The sequence below is a fragment of the Neolamprologus brichardi genome, chromosome 9 (assembly GCF_056152115.1).
Source record: "Neolamprologus brichardi isolate AB-2024 chromosome 9, ASM5615211v1, whole genome shotgun sequence".
Lineage (NCBI taxonomy): Eukaryota > Metazoa > Chordata > Actinopteri > Cichliformes > Cichlidae > Neolamprologus > Neolamprologus brichardi.
The window spans coordinates 35,821,517-35,843,650 of record NC_142112.1 but is presented as its reverse complement, the minus strand read 5'-3'; the positions used below and the strand labels follow the sequence as shown (position 1 = coordinate 35,843,650).

General features: G+C 40.3%; 2 protein-coding genes across 5 annotated transcripts in view; both read left to right on the top strand.

Moving 5' to 3' along the window:
- Positions 1 to 22,134, top strand: part of LOC148101567 (uncharacterized) — a 161,242-nt gene that overhangs the window by 101,339 nt on the left and 37,769 nt on the right. The gene's annotated exons all lie outside the window — the stretch shown is intronic.
- Positions 1 to 22,134, top strand: part of LOC148101568 (uncharacterized) — an 87,234-nt gene that overhangs the window by 53,700 nt on the left and 11,400 nt on the right. Inside the window, exons 1-2 of one of the 4 annotated variants that reach the window (XM_087846454.1) lie at positions 11,260 to 11,277; positions 12,482 to 12,802. In XM_087846454.1, the coding sequence (XP_087702580.1) occupies positions 11,260 to 11,277; positions 12,482 to 12,802 (339 nt within the window). Of the gene's footprint in view, positions 1 to 11,259; positions 11,278 to 12,481; positions 12,882 to 22,134 lie in introns of those variants that run through there. The other 3 variants (XM_087846453.1, XM_087846452.1, XM_087846451.1) reach the window with 3 other exon arrangements.

Sequence of the window (22,134 nt, the reverse complement as noted above, 5' to 3'; positions counted from 1 at the left end):
TTAACAACTATAAGTCAAAGGTCAGAGGTCATATGATTTGGGAATGACAATGCTGAATAACCACATCACTGATTAGGTATTGTAGTAACAACTGTAGTAACGACTATTATAATTATTTAGTTAATAATACGGGTTCAAGATGTTTTTTGTGGTTCAATTTCTTGCGTAGGTTGTAAATGTGGCAGCTTTAGTCTTTCCTCTCTTTTTAAAAAGAGTTTTGTTACCGTCCACATTCAGGATGATGAACATTTCACTGATGGTGCTGGTGTGGCACTGGTATCTCCCCTCATCCTGAATGTTCACCTCTGTCAGCTGGAGTGAGGCGTTTCCTCTGGAGACCTGATCCTTGGAAAGTGAAGTCCTACTTCTGACTTAATATATGATCGAGCAGTTATATAAACATGAATCAATCCACCGAGCTCCTCCTCATCTGCTGTGCATCCGTGTTCAGCAGCCTTTCATCTGTATCTCAGGTTTTGTATATTAAATAGTACCTGCTTCTGGGGTTCGACATGTTTCGGTTGTCTTATTTTACGTATATAATTAAGATGTTGTGAATAAGTATTTCAGTTGTATCCCGTAGTTGTTTGCTTGACATCGAGCTTTATCCAAGGAAAAGATTTAGCCATCCTTATATTTTGCTTGTTTTATTTTATTGTATTTTTGCACAACGCTGTTGCTTGTGAAGCTCGCACACAAGAATTTCACTCGCATGTAATGTACCCGTGTACCTGCACATGTGATGTGACAATAAAAGTGATTTGATTTGAAAAAGAAAAACACTGTCTGTCTTTCCTCCAAAATCACACTTGGATTACAATTGGACTGATTTACCAGGTGGTGATACAAAAAATAAAAGTCTAAGCTATTTAAATCTATAGAACATAATCAACAACAGAGACCAGACCTGAAAGTGTGAAACATACTGTATTTGGCAAAAATATATATACAACAAAATATAATAAAAAATAATTATAAACAAAAATATTTTTTAATAAGTGTTAGATAATAAACTCAAAAAGCTGCACTGTACCATAACAGCCAAGGAGCAACAAAGTCAGTGTCCACGTCTACCTCACATTAAAAAGACATATTTCATATGAAATAACTGAAATGTAAAACTGTAGAAAGCCGACTAAAATATTTTAATTCTCTTGAAAACACCATGAATGGTTTTCATGGGTACCCCCTTTAATGAGCTGATGGGGGCACCCAGTGTATTTGAACTGAAGCAGAGTCTCTCCGAGTGAACGTCCAGATGTGATCAATAGTGAGTCAGGATGTGATTCCTTCAAGAGTATACAGCTGTGGTGAGAATTACATAAATATTGGAAATTGGAAAAGTTGCTGCTTAAGTTTTTCTAATAGCATTTTGCATACACTCCAGAATGTTATGAAGAGTGATCAGATGAATTGCATCGTCCTTCTTTGCCATGAAAATGAACTTAATCCCAAAAGAACCCCTTACCACTGCACTTCATTGCTGTCATTAAAGGACCTGCTGAGACCATTTCAGTAATCGTCTTCTTAACTCAGGTGAGAATGTTGACGAGCACAAGGCTGGAGATCATCATGTCAGGCTGATTGTGTTAGAATGGCAGACCTGACATGTTAAATGGAGGGTGATGCTTGAAATCATTGTTCTTCCATTGTTAACCTGCAAAGAAACGCGTGCAGCCATCATTGCGTTGCATAAAAATGGCTTCACAGGCAAGAATATTGTGGCTACTAAGATTGCATCGAAATCAACAATTTATAGGATCATCAAGAACTTCAAGGAAAGACATTCAATTCTTGATATGAAGGCTTTAGGGCGTCCAAGAAAGTCCAGCAAGCACCAGGATCGTCTCCTAAAGAGGATTCAGCTGCGTGATCGGAGAGCGTGCTCAGGAATGGCAGCAGGCAGGTGTGAGCACATCTGCACGCACAGTGAGGAGAAGACTGTTGGAAGACGGCCTGGTGTCAAGAAGGGCAGCAAAGAAGCCACTTCTCTCCAAAGAAAAACATCAGGGGCAGATTGATCTTGAAAGTATGGTGTATGGACTGCTGAGGACTGGGGCAAAGTCATATTCTCAGATGAAGCCTGTTTCCGATTGTTTGGGGCATCTGGAAAAATGCTTGTCCGGAGAAGAAAAGGTGAGCGCTACCATCAGTCCTGTGTCAGGCCAACAGTAAAGCATCCTGAGACCATTCATGTGTGGGGTTGCTTCTCATCCAAGGGAGTGGGCTCACTCGCAATTTTGCCCATAAACACAGCCATGAATAAAGAATGGTACTAAAACAGCCTCCAACAGCAACTTCTTCCAACAATCCAACAACAGTTTGGTGAAGAATTATTGGAATTATTTTCCAGCACGATGGAGCGCCGTGCCATAAGGCAAAAGTGATAACAACGTGGCTCGGAGACCAAAACGTTGAAATTTTGGGTCCATGGCCTGGAATCTTAATCCCATTGATAATTTGTGGTCAATCCTCAAGAGGCGGGTGGACAAACAAAAACCCACTAATTTGGACAAACTCCAAGAAGTGATTATGACAGACTTTTATGTTTTGGTGTTGCACTGACACGTCACGTGACTTAGACACTTTGGGGTTGTTAAGTTCTTTACACATTAATTATATATTTTTTTTTTGTTGTTGAGAATTTTAATTGTGATTTTTTTGTATTATAGTTTATCAACAGTATTTGTTTTAATTTGTTTACTGGTTTGCGTGCACTTAAGATTAAAAAAAAAAAAAAAAGCATTTTCATGCTTCGCTGCATCATTTATTCTTACAATAATCACACGGTTGCTGTAACAGTACATTCAACGGCTTCAGCTCTCATGCTTGCAGCCATACACATCACCACCACCAAACCTGCAGCGGCATCGCAGAACACGCCCTACCACATATCCCCCTTGCCCGCTTCACCTCACCCCGCGAGCAGGCGAGGGAATCGGCCCGGACTATCGACGCCCCACGCCCCAGCCCAGCGATGGGGAAGTGTCCACTCTGGTGGTTGCCCGCGCCTCCAGCGGAAGCCCGGGAGCTGGCCTGATGGCCACCCATATGTCAAGCAGCGGCAGCGCAGCAGGCGTGGAAGTGAGCTGGGGCTTACAGGCAGCTGGGCAGACGGCCGGTGTTCCAGATCTATTGGCGTTTAGATTAACTGGATTGAATGGATGAAAACACGCCAAATGTGTCGTTTGTGACACTTGTGAGGTTATCTCAAACACACTCCGTCAGTCTTGATGCTGTTGAACAACACAATGTTTAAAAATGTCTCAAGTTTACCTGGTGATATCCTCATGCGGGACGCGATCGCGAAAACAGCAAACAATTAACACCACGCCGATGTTGTTCACAGGACAGCAAGAGTAAACGATCGGGAGACTCTTGTCGTCGTTATCGTTCCCCTCGCACCTTTTATTTCTCCGGTTTCCGCGTTTTTCCTTCACAACTAAAGCGAGCAGTTTACTTTGTGCACTAACATGGACTCGAATCAACCAGCGCCACCTCTGGCCAAGTGCCACAGCCTACAGCCAGATCAACTTGTGACACACATCTGCAGCACGTTTGAATTTGTTTCATGCACATTTGTACCTTTCAATTGTGTCTGTTTGTGCATCATGCAAATAAACCTTTGAAATGAATGAAATGACACTAATATTTCACTAGTGTTGTAACATCACATGTCGTTAGCGTAGTCTGCCTGTGTCTTTTCCCTGCGAACAAACATTTTAGAGTTGGTAGTTATATACAGTATAAGTGTGGTTAATCTAATACACATTTGTAAGGAGATGGCAGTTACTGTGAATGTACAGCAGGTGATTAGTAATAAACAGTCAGACAAAGACCCTGACAATCTCATTCAATCTTGCAGATTGCACCTCCTGCGGAAAGTGGTACCACACAGTGTGTGTGGACTTCCCCCGTGCAGAAGGCGACTACAAATGTTGTGGGTGCTAAATAAACAAAAAAAATTGATCAAAGTTGCCACTCAGCCTCTACTCAATGTGATCATAGCAGCAGGTGCAGATGTGTCACAAGTTAATCTAGTAGTAGGCTGTGGTATTTGGCCACAGGTGGCAGCAGTGGACTGACCTCCATTGGAGACTGCTCCAGCTGCTATGTGATAGTGGATCTGCTACAAATTGAAGATCATATGGAAGTTTTGGAAATTAACCCATGTATTATGTTGACAAATAAAAAAGTGACATTGATTTTGTTGCGGGTCATTTTGACCCGTACTGTGTAAATCCACTAAGAATTGTCAAGAAACTGCACTGAAACAATAGCAACTTTATTTCCCATGAGATAAACATGTAGAAAACAGACATAAAACAGTTAGACTTTCCATAACTATTTTAGGAACAATTTGGTAAAGGTTTTTCGTTCTTACAAACACATTTCTTTTGAACTTGCCCAACGTTCTCAGTTTTTCAATGCTCAACATTTTTGTCCACATGATGGACAGAATGTAACTGTGTGCTTTCTGCAGATGTACTTCTTGCATTTCTCACAAAAAGTGCTTGTTTTAAAACAGGAATCTTCCTAACTTAGATTTAAAACAAAAGATTTCTACGTCTTCTCCAGACTCAACAACAGATGACAAACCAATCGACACACCTGAGTCACTGACTTTCTTAAATCCACTCACTCTCACTGGCTCTGTTTATTACTAATCACTGTGTAACTGCTGTGAATTCACAGTAACTGCCATCTCCTTACAAATGTTCATTAGACTGACCACACTTATACAGACTGTATATAACTACCAACTCTCCAGCCATGTTGATGGATTGCCTATATTGGCTGGAAATATTCATTTCCAGAAAAAAGACACAGACAGACTCTGCTTACAGGATGTGATGTGACAACACTAATGAACTATTCATGTGTCATATTTGTCCAAGGCGTATTTCATTGTTATTGAAAAAGAGAATATCAAAATCATGATGACCAATTGGAGTGGTGATTTCTATGACTTTGTGTATATAATTTGGAATTTTGTTCAAATGTTGGCCAATAAGAAATATATGATATCATTTCATTCATTTCAAAGGTTTATTTGCATGACGCACAAACAGAGACAATTGAAAGGTACAAATGTGCATGAAACGAATTCAAACGTGCTGCAGATGTGTGTCACAAGTTGATCTGGCTGTAGGTTGTGGCACTTGGCCAGAGGTGGTGCTGGTTGACTCAAGTCCATGTTAGTGCACAAAGTAAACTGCTCGCTTTAGTTGTGAAGGAAAAACGCGGAAACCGGAGAAATAAAAGGTGCGAGGGGAACGATAACGACGACAAGAGTCTCCCGATCGTTTACTCTTGCTGTCCTGTGAACAACATCGGCGTGGTGTTACTTGTTTGCTGTTTTTGCGATCGCGTCGCGCATGAGGATATCACCAGGTAAACTTGAGACATTTTTAAACATTGTGTTGTTCAACAGCATCAAGACTGACGGAGTGTGTTTGAGAAACCTCACAAGTTGCACAGATGACACATTTGGCGTGTTTTTGCTGGTTTGTCGGTAGCAGCTCCTGAAACGCAATTCTGCCACACATCTGTTCGACCAACGCCAGTTGATCTAAACGCCAGTAGATCTGGAACACCGGCAGCTCTGCTGCAGGATGCAGCGGTAACAGCTGATACCTACACCAAACAAAGGATCCATGTGCCGGGTTCCCAAACACAGCCAACAAAAGTTGAAAAAAAAAAAAAAACAGAGAAAGACAACCAAGACTAGCACAAAACGGTAGTCCATGACTGCAGAATCTAACAGCTGAAACTTTAGATACAAAAAAATTTGGCAAAAGTAAAGAGGAGATAAGAAAGAAGCTGAGAATGAGCGGAGCTGCTGTAACAGGATGCCACGCACGGGGGCGCTGGTCTTCAAAGTAGTTCCATCTGCCAGTTAGTAACTGTGCTGCAGCGTTTGGACTAGCTGCAGTCGGCTAGCTGATGACAGACTAACACCAGAGTAAAGACTATTACATAAGTCGAGGTGAGATGAAATGAAGGCATGGATAGCTATCTCAAAGTCAGTAAAACAGAGAAATGGCTTCACTTTGCAAGTAGCTGAAGATGAAAGAAATTGGTCTTGATGACGGCATTAATATGTTTATCAAATGTTAGATTACTATCAAAACTCACTCCTAGGTTCCTCGCAAGGGCTTTTCCAAAATAAATTCCTAAGGGCCCAAAGTCATAGTGGTCACAGGGACCAAACACTGTTTTCTGTTCATTTAAGCTGAGAAGGTTTAAAGCCATCCACGCCTTAACATCCTCCAAACAATCCAGCAATCCCTTCAAAGGACTCACAGATTTATGTTTCAGTGGCAGGTAAATCTGTGAGTTGTTTGCATAACAATGGTGTGAGATGCCAGGGTTTTTTTTAAAAATTGAGCGCATAGAGAGTGTTGGAGCCAAGTCCATGCCAATATTTTACTCAGTTACATCATGCCATATTTAAGTATTTGTCATAATCTTTAAGTTTCTATTATAATCTTGAACATTTTATGTTATAATGTAATAGTCTGTGCTCCATAAAGTAATCCTGCTTTGTTAGTCTGTTGTTGTTGTAAAGTGTTGATAGATGTCGTAAAGGGGGTGTGTATTTGGCCCACATGCGGAGGGGTGTGGGTAAAAGGTTAGGTAAGCAAGCAGGACGTGGAGCAACAGTTTTCTGACCGTCGCCGTTTTAATGTTATTTTTTGTTGTAACATAAAGGGAATGTAAACGGAGCTCCCACCAGAGGCATTTGTTTTGTACCTTTCGATTTGTATGGAAAATAAATGTTTTGCCCCTTTTTTCCTTCGCCTCGTTTTTGCTACCGGAAGGCATCCAAGCTATTTAACAAGAGCACGAGTCAGAAACTTTACGTCCTGCAGAAACGGCAAAGAAGGACCGAAGGTTGCCGTTACAGAGAGGATATAAATTGAAAAGAGAACTGTGCCAAGAATGGGCCCCTGGGGGACCCCACAAAATTTTTTAGGGTTTTGAGGAACATGTATCCCCTAATCTAGCAGAAGAACTTTGGTTAGACAGGTAAGATTGAAACCATTCCAATGCTGACAGTTGAAATAGTTTTATTAACTATGGCGAGCCCTCCAGCCTGGCCGGTAGTCCATGGCGTCCATGGCGTTATTCACAGCCTGGAGGGACAACTTCCAAAAGCGAGCTTAACTCACCCAAGTTTAGCCAAGTTTCCGTCACCAGAAGAAAATTAAAGCGATGAGTGGTGAAGAAGTCGTTCAAAATAAAAGTTTTATCTTTTTTTAGCACCTCGCATTAACCACAGCATCTAGCTAACACAGGGTTGCTGGCCAATTCCAATAGGTGCACCAATTCCAGGGATCGCCCGGAGATGAACAACTTGATATCCGGGGCAAATTTGTTCAGGAGAGCGTAAGAATTAGCTGTCGGTGAAGCAGCCATGCAATTTTTGAATTTTACCAATACACTGCCCCGTTTCCCTCGCCTTCTTTGACATTTCTTCCTGGTGGGATGGCATTGTGGATCGCACCGGAGGAACAGTGGTACAGTCTCGAACACAGGTGGGATATGAAAATCTTCACGTCCTTGGGCCAGTCGGGATTGCTCTACAACAGTGGCTCTGATATTTAGTAGCGATTGGAAGTCATAAACCAGAAGTGTACAGACATTTTTGAAGAAAACAGATGTAAACAAAGCTAGCAAAAACAAAGCAGGTAACAGCTGATGGCAAGCGGCACACACAGGTGCCATCAAATAGCTATCCCTAAATCCATCTACAATCTGGACACCACAGGTTCTGTACAGCACGAGGGTTAATAAACTGTACCCATATCAATATGATGTGTAAATTGATTTATTCTTGTACCTCCATGCCACAGTGGCTGGATTCTTCACCCCAGTGAAGAGGTGATTGTTATTGCCTGATTTTAATAAATTGAGCCGTTTGCTCTTTGGTACCAAAGCATATCACAAAAAGGTTAATTCTAAAAATCAAAATCAGCTGTATGTTAGCGACAATACATGAAAAATCACAGGACCCACCATACAAGCTAGTTTACGAGCAGTTTTGACAAAGATTATATTAATTTTTTAAAAACCATATGCAAATACCCAAAGCCTAACAACACAACCACTACAAAAATGTAACTTTTATACGACCAGATTTTCATATACTTCCTGTGCATCCTAGCTGTTCCTAGGACTGCGCTCCGATCTCCAATGTTGTTCCTGGGATCTGCTTGAGCCAAATCTACTGATGCCACAGTAGATTTCACATTACACGAAAAGAAGAACAGGAATGGGGAATTTAATTGAAACTTACATACAGTACAGACTTACAATGATCAGTATTATAATTATGTACAAATATATACAGATGCATCAAAGAATACAGCCAGTCAAACCGGGGTAGCATTTGTTGTCCCTGAAAAGGATCAATGGTGGACCGTCAGTACACACTGGAGAAATGCTTCCAATACTGTCAGCTGTTCAGTGGGTAGAAGACATGTGACCGTTACAATCAGGCATTTGTTCAGACTGAAGCTCTTCATTGGACAGTTTATAGTGTAGCTGCTCAGAAAGTAGAGCAGATGTACTAACAGAGGTTCAGCAAACATTTAACAAAATACACATGATGGGACTTATAGTTGGCTTTTTATGGATTCCAGCTCACTATGGAGTCAGAGGAAATGAAACGACAGAGTTGTGAAGAAAGCCACAAAATATGGGTTAACTGACCCGGCTATTAACTTCTGTCAGACAGAGATAACGAGTATAATAAGGCAAGAAATAAAGGAAACATGACAAAAACAGTGGGAGGAAGAACGGAGGGGACGATGGTTGTATAAAAATTTAAGGAGGGTAGGAGAAATGAGAAGCACAGGAAGGAGTAGGAGAGAGGAGGTGGTCATATCTGGAATAAGATTTGGACATATTGATTTGAACACTACTATTGGTGACTGTAAAACCTTTGAGTCGCCGAGAAGCTGAATAGGTGGATAATGTTGACACGCCCGCTGTTCAAAACGTAAGTTTACTGAAAAAGGGTTCAAGAAGTGAAAGTTGTCAGGACTTATTCCAGTTTTTAAAACAGAGTATACATTTAGGGAGGATTTGGGTGTCGACGTTTCACTCCACACCAATTGGTGGCGGTAATGCACAATTTTGGTGTTTGACAACCGCCAATAAACAATACAAAGAAGAAGAAGTCTGTTCCGGGATCACATGCTGGAAACAGTTTACGCAGACGGAGTTAGCGTTTCATCCTAAGCGAGTAAAATCCTGAATTTGGATGATAAAACAAACTAAACCAACGTTTGGATCGATATCTGCATCGATCTGCCCACCCTTGTCTCCTGGATCGTAGCTGAGATCAGCGTGAACCACGTGGTTCTCTGCTCCCTGATCTGTTTCCTGTGTTTGGAAAGAGTTCCAGCTTCATCACGGAGTTTCTCTCGGTTTGTGGGCTCATCTAAAGGTAAGCACCGAGCTAACTTTACTGTGAGTTCAGTTCATGTTGAGTTTAGCTCCTGAATGAGGTCTTCTGCTGCTCTCCTCGGTGTCTGTTCACAGTTTATTGTGAACACGTTGAGAGAAGAGTGAGAGAGTGTTTGGAGAAAAACACCAACTAATCATTAGCTCAGCATGCTGGGAGAAGTTGGAGCAGAAAAGTCTTTTCATTGTCCCTGCAGCTGTTTTTCTGCATGCACCAAACCTCTACAGCCTCATTTCTATTTGAAGTGATAACAGGAAATGGATGAGAGCGATCTGCTGCAGTATCAGGGTCACAATAAACTTTATTGTCCAGCTGCTGTGGACGAACACATGAGAGGAAGTGAACTCCTACAAAGTGTCATTTTAATGAGTCTGGCTGCTGTAAAGTGATGCACAGGAAGATGTTAACAAAAACTAATGAAACAGAGATGAAAGTAAACAGTGTTCATATTTGAAAGCACAGAGAATAAAAATATATTGTGGTGGTTAATGTGCAGCTCTTGGTGATTTGGAAGAAGAATGTTTTTAATCATGTTGTGGATTGAATGTTGGGTTTTATTTCATTTTGTCTACAGAAGTTTTTCCCACTTGTGATCGTTCAGATTGATTTGTTGGGTTGACTTGAATCATGTGAAAGTTTAAAGCTGCACTTCCCCCAAAAGGAATAAAGTATAATCATGAAGAATGTAATAATGTCTTCCTGTGTCAAACACAGCTGCAGTCAAAGCAGGAAGGAAAACACTGAAACCACTGATCAAAGCTCATGATCAAAGATTGCTGATCAATGGCCATGAGTACCATTCACAAAGAGTTGGGGAGTCGCTGTAAGCGATCAGTGGTTGTTGATCAATGTTCATGAGAATTTCCATATTAATGGTCAATAACTGACCTCCCAGCCCATTGTTCCTTCAGTGGTGCTCGTTTCAGTCATTATGTAAATGTACTGTTGAAGATTGGGGAAACCTGCAGTCAGCTGAAACTGAAGAAGTCACTTGGATGAGTGACGAAACGTTTCTCCTACTGCAAAAGCTACGTCCAGATGAACAGAATCAAACTTTGGGGAATGGTGGAGTTTGGAGAGTGGCACCATGGGGGCTGGAGAGACTTGTGAAGTGGTGATCAGGTGTGGGCCCTGTTATTATGAATGGTTGGGGTGGGGGGTGGAACTGGGGGGCTGAAGGTGTGGAAAGTGTTGGGTGGGGGAGTAACAGGTTTGTCCCTGTTTGTGGAAACCACAGGAGGAGCTGTTCAGGCTGTTGCTGGGTGTGAATTGTTGATGGAGTCTTTAAACTTGTAGTTGCTGTTTTCCAGACTGAAGCAGAGTCGTTAGCTGAAAACTGGTTTTAGAGGTTCATTCAGGACACCTTCTCAGGCTCTTACAGCCTTACCTGTATCATAACAAAGTGTATAAACCCCAATCCACCTTTAACATGGTCCTTCTCCCAAACCTTCAAATAGGACTTTCTGGCCCTGTCATAGTAAAGGGCTGCTTAGAATATTAGAGCCAATGTCACAAAGTTCCTCCTGAAGTATAAGTGAGTGAGAGAGTTTCCTCACTTTGCAGCACAACACGTCTCACAAGATTTCTACAAGCAATCAGAGTGAAATTTGTACTTTGTGTTGTCAGATGAACATATGAGACACTTTGACTCTTCAGTGCAGTGTGGAGCCTAACAAAGATCTGTTTTGTGTCCCAGCTGATCAGCAGGAGGAGAAGAGTCTGACGGAGCAGCAGAGGAACATTTTCAGCCATCTGGACTCAGCTGAGTCACTACAGAGGAAACAATGAGCTCAACACAGAAGGTGAGGAAAATATCACAGTTTCACCAAATAATCAGTCACGTCTAAAACTCTCATACTCCCAACCTGTTATATGACTGTGTTGCATTTTATTATGTATTTTTAAATTGTGTTTACAAACATTAAGAAGTCACAAGCAATTATTGTTCTTTAATATTATTATTAGTTGTAGTAGTAATATTAATTAAATTTTCAATTCAATTCAGTGTTATTTATTCAGCACCAAATCACAACAATAGTTGCCCCAAGGTGCTTATTTTCTTTTCTTTTCTTATTTTCTTTTCTAAATGTACTTGTATATTGTTCACATGTTGAAATAAATTACCAATCAATCAATATTGTAATGTGGATCCTACAATAATACATACAGACGAAAAACCCAACAATCATATGACCCCCTATGAGCAAGCACGTTGGTGACAGTGGGAAGGAAAAACTCCCTTTTAACAGGAAGAAACCTCCAGCAGAATAAGGCTCACAGAGGGGCGGGGCCATCTGCAGAGAGCAGTTAGGATAAGAGACATGCTGTGGAAGTACATTATTATTATTATTGTTATTATTCTGATTACTATTAATAATATTATCATTATTGGTATTGTTGTTGTTCGAACAGACTTAATATTGGTTTATCACTGCAAAAAACACGTTCAAAGCACCACAACGGTAGCCCGATATCTGGCAGTAAACACATTAAGTGTGTATATTTTCCCTTATTTGAGTTTTTTTGCTCATACAAATTGAAATGCGATTAATGTAGATTGAAAATGAATGACATTTAATCGCCTTTAATCAAAAATGAATCCAATGTTTTCTACAGTGAAACGTTTGAACAGTCATGAATTATTTTTGATTCGTTGCACCCCTATAAAAATATCTAATAGGAAACAGCAACGGGAAATATAAGGGTGTAAAAAAAACATTTATTACTTTTCTGAGTGTGTTAGCATGCTAGTCTTATTATTTGTGTACAGCAGGAGGGATGGGCATGATTTTAGAGTGTTTGAACAGTCATGAATTATTTTTAGCACCAGGTTGGATGTAATGTGTTTCTACTAACAGCAGGTGGGGATAAGAGACCTTTAAGGTATTTGGTGCCACACTCCACCTTCAGGTTTAAAACTAGTGTTAATGGAGGGAGTTTGAAGGTTGAGTTTGTTCCACGACTGCATTTCACTCACTGCCTCTGTTTGTATCTCTGTCACTGCAGGACCAACATGGAGCAAGAAGTCAGCGCTCTCAGGAGGCCGACAAACCTCACAGAAGAAAGAGAGAGAAAACATACACCTGTGATGATTGTGGGAAGGATTTTACTGAGAAGTCTACACTAAAACGTCATCAGGTCATCCACACTGGAGAGAGACCGTTCAGCTGTGACTTGTGTGGAAAGACTTTTTCCTTGAAGGATTCCCTAAAAAAACACCAACTCATCCACAGTGGAGTTAAAGCGTACAGCTGTGATCAGTGTGGCAGAGCTTTTAGTCGCAGTAGCTACTTACAGAAGCATCTAGTTACCCACTCTGGAATTAAGGCATACAGCTGTGACATCTGTGGAAAAACCTTCAGCCAGATAGGGAACCGAAATACACACCTACGCATTCACACTGGACATGATGTGTACTGCTGAGATCAGTGTGGCAGACAGTGTACAACCAACATGCAGTTACAACGCCACATGTTGACCCACACTGAGGAACGACCTTATAAATGTGACCTGTGTGAGAAGACTTTTAAATCTCCACGTCACCTGAAACAACACCAACCGATCCACACCAGAAAGAGACTCTACAAGTGCAGTTACTGTGAGGTATGTATTTATATTTTTATCTTTATCTGTGTTAACTGAAACAGTAAAATTTAATTGGACGTCTGCAGAGATGCTCTTTCTTTCAGGCGACGTTCAGGATAAAAATGTTGAAGGACTGACTTACACTGTCTTTGTGTCTTTGTTTAGAAGCAGAGCGACACAGATGGATCCAGTTCTCAACCCTGTCATCACTGTGGTGGTGGGAAAGACTTTCGTTGTGACCTCTGTGGAAAAACTTTCAGTTGGCAAGCCTCCCTAAAAAGACATCAACGTAGACACAGTAGAGACAAACTGAAATACTGCAAAGAATGTGGGAGAAGCTTCACCACACCAACTGAGTTAAAACGCCATGAACTGATTCACAGTGGGGTTAAAAAGCACCTCTGTGAACAGTGTGGGTCATCCTTCACATCTAAAGGTGGGCTTAAATCACACAAACGAGTCCACACAGGAGAGAAACCATACAAGTGCAGACACTGTGACAAAAGCTTCTCACGTTCAGGTAATCGTATTTTTCATGAACATGCACACATGGAAGGAAACTACAGCTGTGACCAGTGTGACAAGAGCTTCAGGAATCTCAGTTCATACTCCAAACACAAACGATCCCACGTTACTAATAAACTGTTTCACTGTTACCAATGTGCCCAAACATTCACCTCATTATCTGCTCTGTGCAAACATCAGCGTGATCACTCAGGGCTGAAATCACTCCCATCACTGGATCACAGTGAATCTAAAGAGACAGAAAGATCCTCTGGTTTCAGTGTCAGACTTAAAACCCTTGAGATCAGGCTCCACAGAGTTCAGATCGAATCTCCTGTAAACATCTGATGAAAATGTTCCACTGGATGGATGGATGTATAATTTCTTTTTCTGAAGGTTGCTCTCTTCCTGTTTCTGCCAGTGCTGACTGCACAGATGTAATATAGATCCATGTCACTGTTTGGAAGTATCAGAGAACTGCTGATGCTGTAAAGCTGCTGCTCAGTCTGATGGGCTGATGTGTTGTTGTTGGTGATGTTGGATGAAGGGCTGGTGGACCAGGTGAGCTCAGGTTGAGGGTAGATCCCGTCTGAGCTGCAGGTGATCCTTTGTCCTACTTGTTGGAGATTAACTTTACGGACTGGAGCTGGAAAAAAAACTAAGAATAAAAAAAAACCAAAAGAAAAATATATTTCTAAAGAAGTCAGAACACAATTTTCTTTTTCTGTTCATTTCATGTTAACATCATTTAATTTATCAAAAATCATGTAAACATGGTGAATGGACTGCTGAGGACTGGGGCAAAGTCATATTCTCAGATGAAGCCTCTTTCCGATTGTTTGGGGCATCTGGAAAAATGCTTGTGCAGAGAAGAAAAGGTGAGCGCTACCATCAGTCCTGTGTCATGCCAACAGTAAAGCATCCTGAGACCATTCATGTGTGGGGTTGCTTCTCATCCAAGGGAGTGGGCTCACAATTTTGCCCCAAAACACAGCCATGAATAAAGAATGGTACCAAAACACCCTCGAACAGAGATCTACAGATTAAAAATGCCCAAGGCGAAGCACTCAAAAGTCTGGCTGTCCTTCACAGCATCTGATGAAGCACCTGGTGATGCATAGCGTTTTTGTAAAAGCTAGAAAATGCACCGTATTTGATAGCTTGCTGCAAGACCTCACACCGAGCACATCTACTGCGGATGTGGTGCCTGTTATCGGACCTAGAGTTAGCAACATCCCCCAAGAACCCGAAGAGTGGAGTCCTGGCCTCTAGCTCTGCCAGTGTAGCACCGGTTCCAACCAAAGGAGTTATGTTGTATCAACAGAAAAGGCTAACTTGGTTATCATTTTGCAGAAAAAAAAGAGACTGCTAAAAATAAAAACACAAGAGGTTTTTGTACAAAGTTTGTGTTTTCCATTCTTTAACCTCCAGTTTTTGGGTCTGCTCTAACGAACACGCCGTGAAATACGGTTAAAACTGTAAAACTGTATGATTGTAAGCAGTGTTGGTCAAGTTACTTGACAAAAGTAATCAGTAACTAATTACTGATTACTTCCCCCAAAAAGTAATCCTGTTACTTTACTGATTACTTATTTTCAAAAGTAATTAATTACTTAGTTACTTTTTAAAAACACAATTTACAACCTGAATAGGTGATAAAGCAATAGATCGTTTAGCCCAATTCTACTTTTTCTGCATAATCCATCATACAAAATGTAATCAAATGGAAAAGTCTCCTTTTAAAACTTGTTTTATTAGTTTTAATGTTTTAACTTTATGCATCAAGCAAAAATTTATTTATATGCAACATTCTCTGACTTGAAGAAATTTGTTGAACATTTAAACCTATTTTCTGCACATCCCAGCACATAAAATAAAATAGTTTTTGTTTTTACACTCAGTCTTTCAAATAGATGCAAGTAAAACGAAAGCAGAAAATAAATAAAATGAAAGACTCAGCAGTCCTGTTGCTCTATTTTTACCTGTAAAGCAGGAGTGGGGTAGGCGGAGGTTTACCCTGGTGCAGGTGTGCCGCAGCGGTCAGTGAAAGAATCCGCGAGTTTCTCTGTGAATTTCCAATAACGTGGTAGCGCACTCGGTGCTTGCTTGGAAGTTTAGGGGGTTTTTTTCCGCTGTAAAAAGAAGTTTTCTTCCCACGCACAACGGACACAAATGTTTTTGTCACTTTTTATGGAATCAAACTCAAAGTAAGGTCAGTACTTCCACGCTTTAAACGCTGCATGCTCATACTCTCAGCACTCGATATATGATCCATTGTTGACCTGCACACAGCTGTTGTCACAAACATCGCACTTGCTTACATCACTGTCATGAGACATTCTCGCAAAAAATCAAAGTTTTAGTAACGCGGTAACGCAGCGTTCCTACGGGAAAGTAACGGAAATCTAATTACCGTTTTTGCAATAGTAATCCCTTACTTTACTCGTTACTTGAAAAAAGTAATCGGATTACGCCTTACTGCCCATCTCTAATTGTAAGTGGGAGACAGGATGAAAACAGGACATCCCCTACACTGAACGACTGACCACAGCAGGAATATTCCTCCCACATGGCTTCATATGTGTTGTTCAGTTACCTGTTTACAAGTTGGCGACACCCCTTAAGAAATATCAGCAAACAGTGGCCGAGTCCACCACATGTCCACAAGTCCACACCTCCACCAAATTAACAAAATGTAAGTGGAACACTTTCAGGGACCTACCGCTCCAGTAGATAGCTTGCTGAGATTTTGTTGTCACAACTCCTTTCTGTTTATTTCATGTAAACATGATTTATTTTACAGAAATCATGTAATTCTTGAATCTTATGGAACTGCCATAACGAATTAATTAAATACACCCTTAAATAATGAATTAAATGTGGCAATAATTAATTACATAAATATTTATGACACATGTAATTAATTAATTATTGACACTGTTCTGTTATTACTAAAAGTTGTAAAATGTATCACTAAAATATCATTCTCAGTCAGTTGTTATTCATTATGTGTTTACAGCATGCTCTGTGGTTGCTCCAAGTAATGCACTTTAGAAACAAACTAACCCTAACCCTATTGAACAGGAAGTCCGCTCAGTCGAGCAAAGTAAGTGAGCAATTGTGATGGTAAATTTGATTCCTTTTACTGAATCGAGTTTTAATGAGTCATGCACCAAAGTGAATCAGGTTCTTTGAGTCATTTGATTCACTAAGTCAGTTGACCATAGAGTGGAAAAAATGTACATTTTCACTCAAACTTAATTTGTTTCTCTTTTTTTATGTCTATCCTACTGCTAAGATGAGTGATTCTATAAGAAAACAACTATTTTATAGAGCAAAAAAGAGCAAAAAAAATTCTAAAAGGAATATTTATTTTGTTTATTTTTATTTTATTGGTATTTTCCTTAAATGTCTCAAATATATATATATATATATATATATGTGTGTGTGTACTTTTTTTTTTCTTCTAAACGTCCACTGAGCTCTGAGCCAGGAGTGGTAATGCGCCTTAACATTGGTTGCCAACCAAGAAGAAGAAGAAGCTGTAAGCCAGGAGGGAGGAGGTGAGCGAGTCCTGAGTGATTCGCATTATCTATAAGCTGAGGCTGGTGAAAAGGGTCTAATTGCAAGGCTCAAGAAAGTAATTAATTAAGTCTTGACCAGGGGTCAGCAATCTTTTGACACCCAAAGAGCCATTTGGACCCAGTTTCCACGCAAAAGAAAACACTGGGAGCCGCAAATACTTTTTAACATCTAAAATGAAGATAACACTGTATATATTGTTTTTTACTTTTATGCTTTGTGTGAACAAATAAGGTGTATTGCTTATGAAATCCATGAAGTGCTACAGAGAAAATTAAATTTTATTTATGTAATTAACACATTTTGAACTCTTAAAGAAATATAACAAAAGGAAAAACACCCAGCTGAAATAAAATGATCCATGTAGCAAACAGAAACTGTTGTGAGCCGCCACCCCTTGGGCTTTTGGAGCCTTGACCTGGCATTTGAAAGATATTGGAAAAAAAGCACTATGTTGCTAAAAGAAAAAGAAAAATAGATATTGCCTAAATATGTATTTTACCTGGTTAATGTGTGTGGCGGGGCGTGGTCTGCAGCGCCGCTGCAATTAAAAAACTAGTTTAAGGTGTCCTGCATATGTGATATATATTTTTCCCTATATGAAGTCATTATCTTTTGAACAAAACTTGAAACAGAGCCAATAAATCTTTCAGTCATTTCGACCCCCCCCCCCCCCCCCCCCCCCCGCAATCCTACATGCATACTGCCCTTTAGGGCTAAGCCCTGGGTGTATGTGATGTCTGCCTCCGCCTCTGCTGAGAGATATGGAGCCAGCGAGGAATAGAGGAGGTTCTGTTGTGTGGGAGTATTTTGAGTTGCTTTTGGTCAATCGGGTGGGTTTTCCAGCTTTGTGTTCTTGTTGTTTGCTTTTGTTTTGTGCGTGTTTATTTTGAAAACGGGAAAACTTAAAATGTCAAAAATCTGCTTTTCATAATATAAATATCATGAAATAACTTTAGAAAAACTTCCACTTGACTCTTTACGTTTAATGTTATTAAAATATAAATTTGATTTTTTGAATAATCTTAAAATGTTAGTCTGCCAAATGTGCAGCAATTTAATTTATTTATTCTCTTTAGCTGATATTTTTCAATATAAAGGAAATAAAGGAGATTATAATGAATCAAGCATTTTTGTTCTTTTAGTTCCAAAGTGGGAGTTTTCTCACTGTAAAGACTCGAGTTCAGTGTTGACTGTGTGCTCTGTGTTCTCGAACTCCTGAATGCGCTGGGTTGTTCAGTTTTCCAGCAAAACAAAATTTGTATTCAAGCATTATTTGCTAATTTCCATCGAGCTCCTCCTCACCTGCTGTGCATCTGTGTTCAGCAGCCTTTCCTCTGTGTTTCTCAGGTTTTGTATTTCAAATAGTACTAGTATTTTAAAAGGTAATAAAATCTTTCATCAGTTTCATAAACTTTAACCCTGTATTAGTGTTATTGTTTTCGAAACTCACCTGTAATGTTTTCTGTCAGTGGTGTATGTTTAACATCACTGTGGCTTCTGTGAATCTGTTCTGTTTTATTGTTTCTAAACTTTTATGTTGTCTATTTACAGCCTTTGGTTAGAGAAGTGCTTTTAGCTGCTTATCGGAGGAGAATGTACTTCCTGAACAAAAATGACCCCTAGAGGCTGAAGATAGTAATGCATACAGTGGGGCAAAAAAGTATTTAGTCAGCCACCGATTGTGCAAGTTCCCCCACTTAAAATGATGACAGAGGTCAGTAATTTGCACCAGAGGTACACTTCAACTGTGAGAGACAGAATGTGAAAAAAAAATCCATGAATTCACATGGTAGGATTTGTAAAGAATTTATTCGTAAATCAGGGTGGAAAATAAGTATTTGGTCACCTCAAACAAGGAAAATCCCTGGCTCTCACAGACCTGTAACGTCTTCTGTAAGAAGCTTTTCTGTCCCCCACTCGTTACCTGTATGAATGGCACCTGTTTGACCTCATCATCTGTATAAAAGACACCTGTCCACAGCCTCAACCAGTCAGACTCCAAACTCCGCCATGGCCAAGACCAAAGAGCTTTCGAAGGACACCAGGAAAAGAATTGTAGACCTGCACCAGACTGGGAAGAGTGAATCTACAATAGGCAAGCAGCTTGGTGTGAAAAAATCAACTGTGGGAGCAATCATCAGAAAATGGAAGACATACAAGACCACTGATAATCTCCCTCGATCTGGGGCTCCACGCAAGATCTCATCCCGTGGGGTCAAAATGATCATGAGAACGGTGAGCAAAGATCCCAGAACCACACGGGGGGACCTGGTGAATGACCTGCAGAGAGCTGGGACCAAAGTAACAAAGGTCACCATCAGTAACACACTACAACGGCAGGGAATCAAATCCCGCAGTGCCAGACGTGTTCCGCTGCTGAAGCCAGTGCATGTCCAGGCCCGTCTGAAGTTTGCCAGAGAGCACATGGATGATACAGCAGAGGATTGGGAGAATGTCATGTGGTCAGATGAAACCAAAGTAGAACTTTTTGGTATAAACTCAACTCGTCGTGTTTGGAGGAAGAAGAATACTGAGTTGCATCCCAAGAACACCATACCTACTGTGAAGCATGGGGGTGGAAACATCATGCTATGGGGCTGTTTTTCTGCCAAGGGGACAGGACGACTGATCCGTGTTAAGGACAGAATGAATGGGGCCAAGTATCGTGAGATTTTGAGCCAAAACCTCCTTCCATCAGTGAGAACTTTGAAGATGAAACGAGGCTGGGTCTTCCAACATGACAATGATCCAAAACACACCGCCCGGGCAACAAAGGAGTGGCTCCGTAAGAAACATTTGAAAGTCCTGGAGTGGCCTAGCCAGTCTCCAGACCTCAACCCCATAGAAAATCTGTGGCGGGAGTTGAAAGTCCGTGTTGCTCGGCGACAGCCCCAAAACATCACTGCTCTTGAGAAGATCTGCATGGAGGAATGGGCCAAAATACCAGCTACTGTGTGTGCAAACCTGGTAAAGACCTATAGTAAACGTTTGACCTCTGTTATTGCCAACAACGGTTATGTTACAAAGTATTGAGTTGTATTTTTGTTATTGACCAAATACTTATTTTCCACCCTGATTTACGAATAAATTCTTTACAAATCCTACCATGTGAATTCATGGATTTTTTTTTTCACATTCTGTCTCTCACAGTTGAAGTGTACCTCTGGTGCAAATTACTGACCTCTGTCATCATTTTAAGTGGGGGAACTTGCACAATCGGTGGCCGACTAAATACTTTTTTGCCCCACTGTATATCATGTTTTAGATTTTTCGTTTCTGTTTATGCATTACAGTAAAAATGTTTAGGAAGTTGTGGGGATAAAAACAAACACTTCAGTCAACTCACACTTGGACCCTGAAATGTGTGAAGATCTAAATATTTATCAAAGTCAGATTTATAATATGTGATGTATAACTGTGTTTTATAGGGAAAACAAAAACAAGGTTGAGTATGGAGAGAAATAACAGAATAACAGAGATTAATGAAATATTACACAGACATAAAGAATCCCATTTTTAAAATCAGTCACTCCTGTTAAAAGATATTATTGGAATATGTTTACAAATCTCTAAATAACATTTACCCTGCAATAACACAACTTGGAAACTCCCATTGTAAATTAGTGCTATATATAAAAGGAAATACATACATGAATTAATAAAAAATAAAATACAATTTCATAACATTAATATAACCACGAAGGAAACCTAAAATCATCAAAACAACTTCGCCAGTACAATAAAATACCCTGAAATTGATCAGAAACTGAACTGATGACTTCCTACTTAGATATTTGTTTCAGTTCAGTGATGGTGGATTATAACCTCCATTCAAATCATTCAAAAAAGAGGAAACTATAGGACATGTTATATTACACTGTGAGAAGGTAACTGATCCAAAACCTCAGTAACATAAAAATGAAACTGGATCTTATTGATTTACTGCAAAAGGACTCAAGAAGTGAAAGTTATCAGGAATTATACCAGTTTTTAAAAGAGAGTAAATTGTTTGGGAGGATGTGAGGGTCGATGTTCTAGTTCACACTCCACACCAGTTGGTGGCGGTAATGCACCATGTTGTTGTTTGACAACCACCAATAAACGATATAAAGAAGAAGAAGAGGGCGGAGCAAAGTGAGGACGCTCCACGAGAGGAGGCGTTTGCACAGAGAGTTGCTTTTTCATTCAAAGAAAAAAAAAAAAAGTAGCAGCGTTTGGATCGATATCTGCATCGATCTGCCCACCCTTGTCTCCTGGATCGAAGCTGAGATCAGCGTGAACCACGTGGGTCTCTGCTCCCTGATCTGTTTCCTGTGTTTGGAAAGAGTTCCAGCTTCATCACGGAGTTTCTCTCGGTTTGTGGGCTCATCTAAAGGTAAGCACCGAGCTAACTTTACTGTGAGTTCAGTTCGTGTTGAGTTTAGCTTCTGAATGAGGTCTTCTGCTGCTGTCTGTTTGTAACGGAGTTAAAAATACACCAGAAAAACGTGCACTTACCTGTTCTTAATTATTATTTTAAGTGTGAATTTTATCATTGTTTTTATTATATTTTATTTTGAAAACCCAGAAACCGGATCTCACTCTAACGTTTAGAAGCTGCTAAAGCTTCCATCCTCACAGCGCGCGCTTGCACTGTGAGGGTAAGTTCTGTAATGAAAGGCCCTGGCATTTTTATGGTTTCTGATGTGAATGTTGTTACATAAGTTGTACATGTCGATGTATATAGGTTCATATTGATATTAGAAAGTTTCTGTGTAACCGAAACAAAGGCTGGTTGCTGTTAAACAGTGTTTCTGCCGTATTTATGCTCTTTGGCAGTAAGCTTTTGTCAGCCCCCTAGTGGTTGCTGCGCATAGCAGGAAATGTGTTTGATTTACTGTTTTTCTGTGCTTTTTGTGATGTTGTTTTACATTGTAGGAGCTACAATTGCTAGTACCATCAGAAGACACCTGTTGAGTGTGTTTTATGTCTTCTGGAGGTATGTG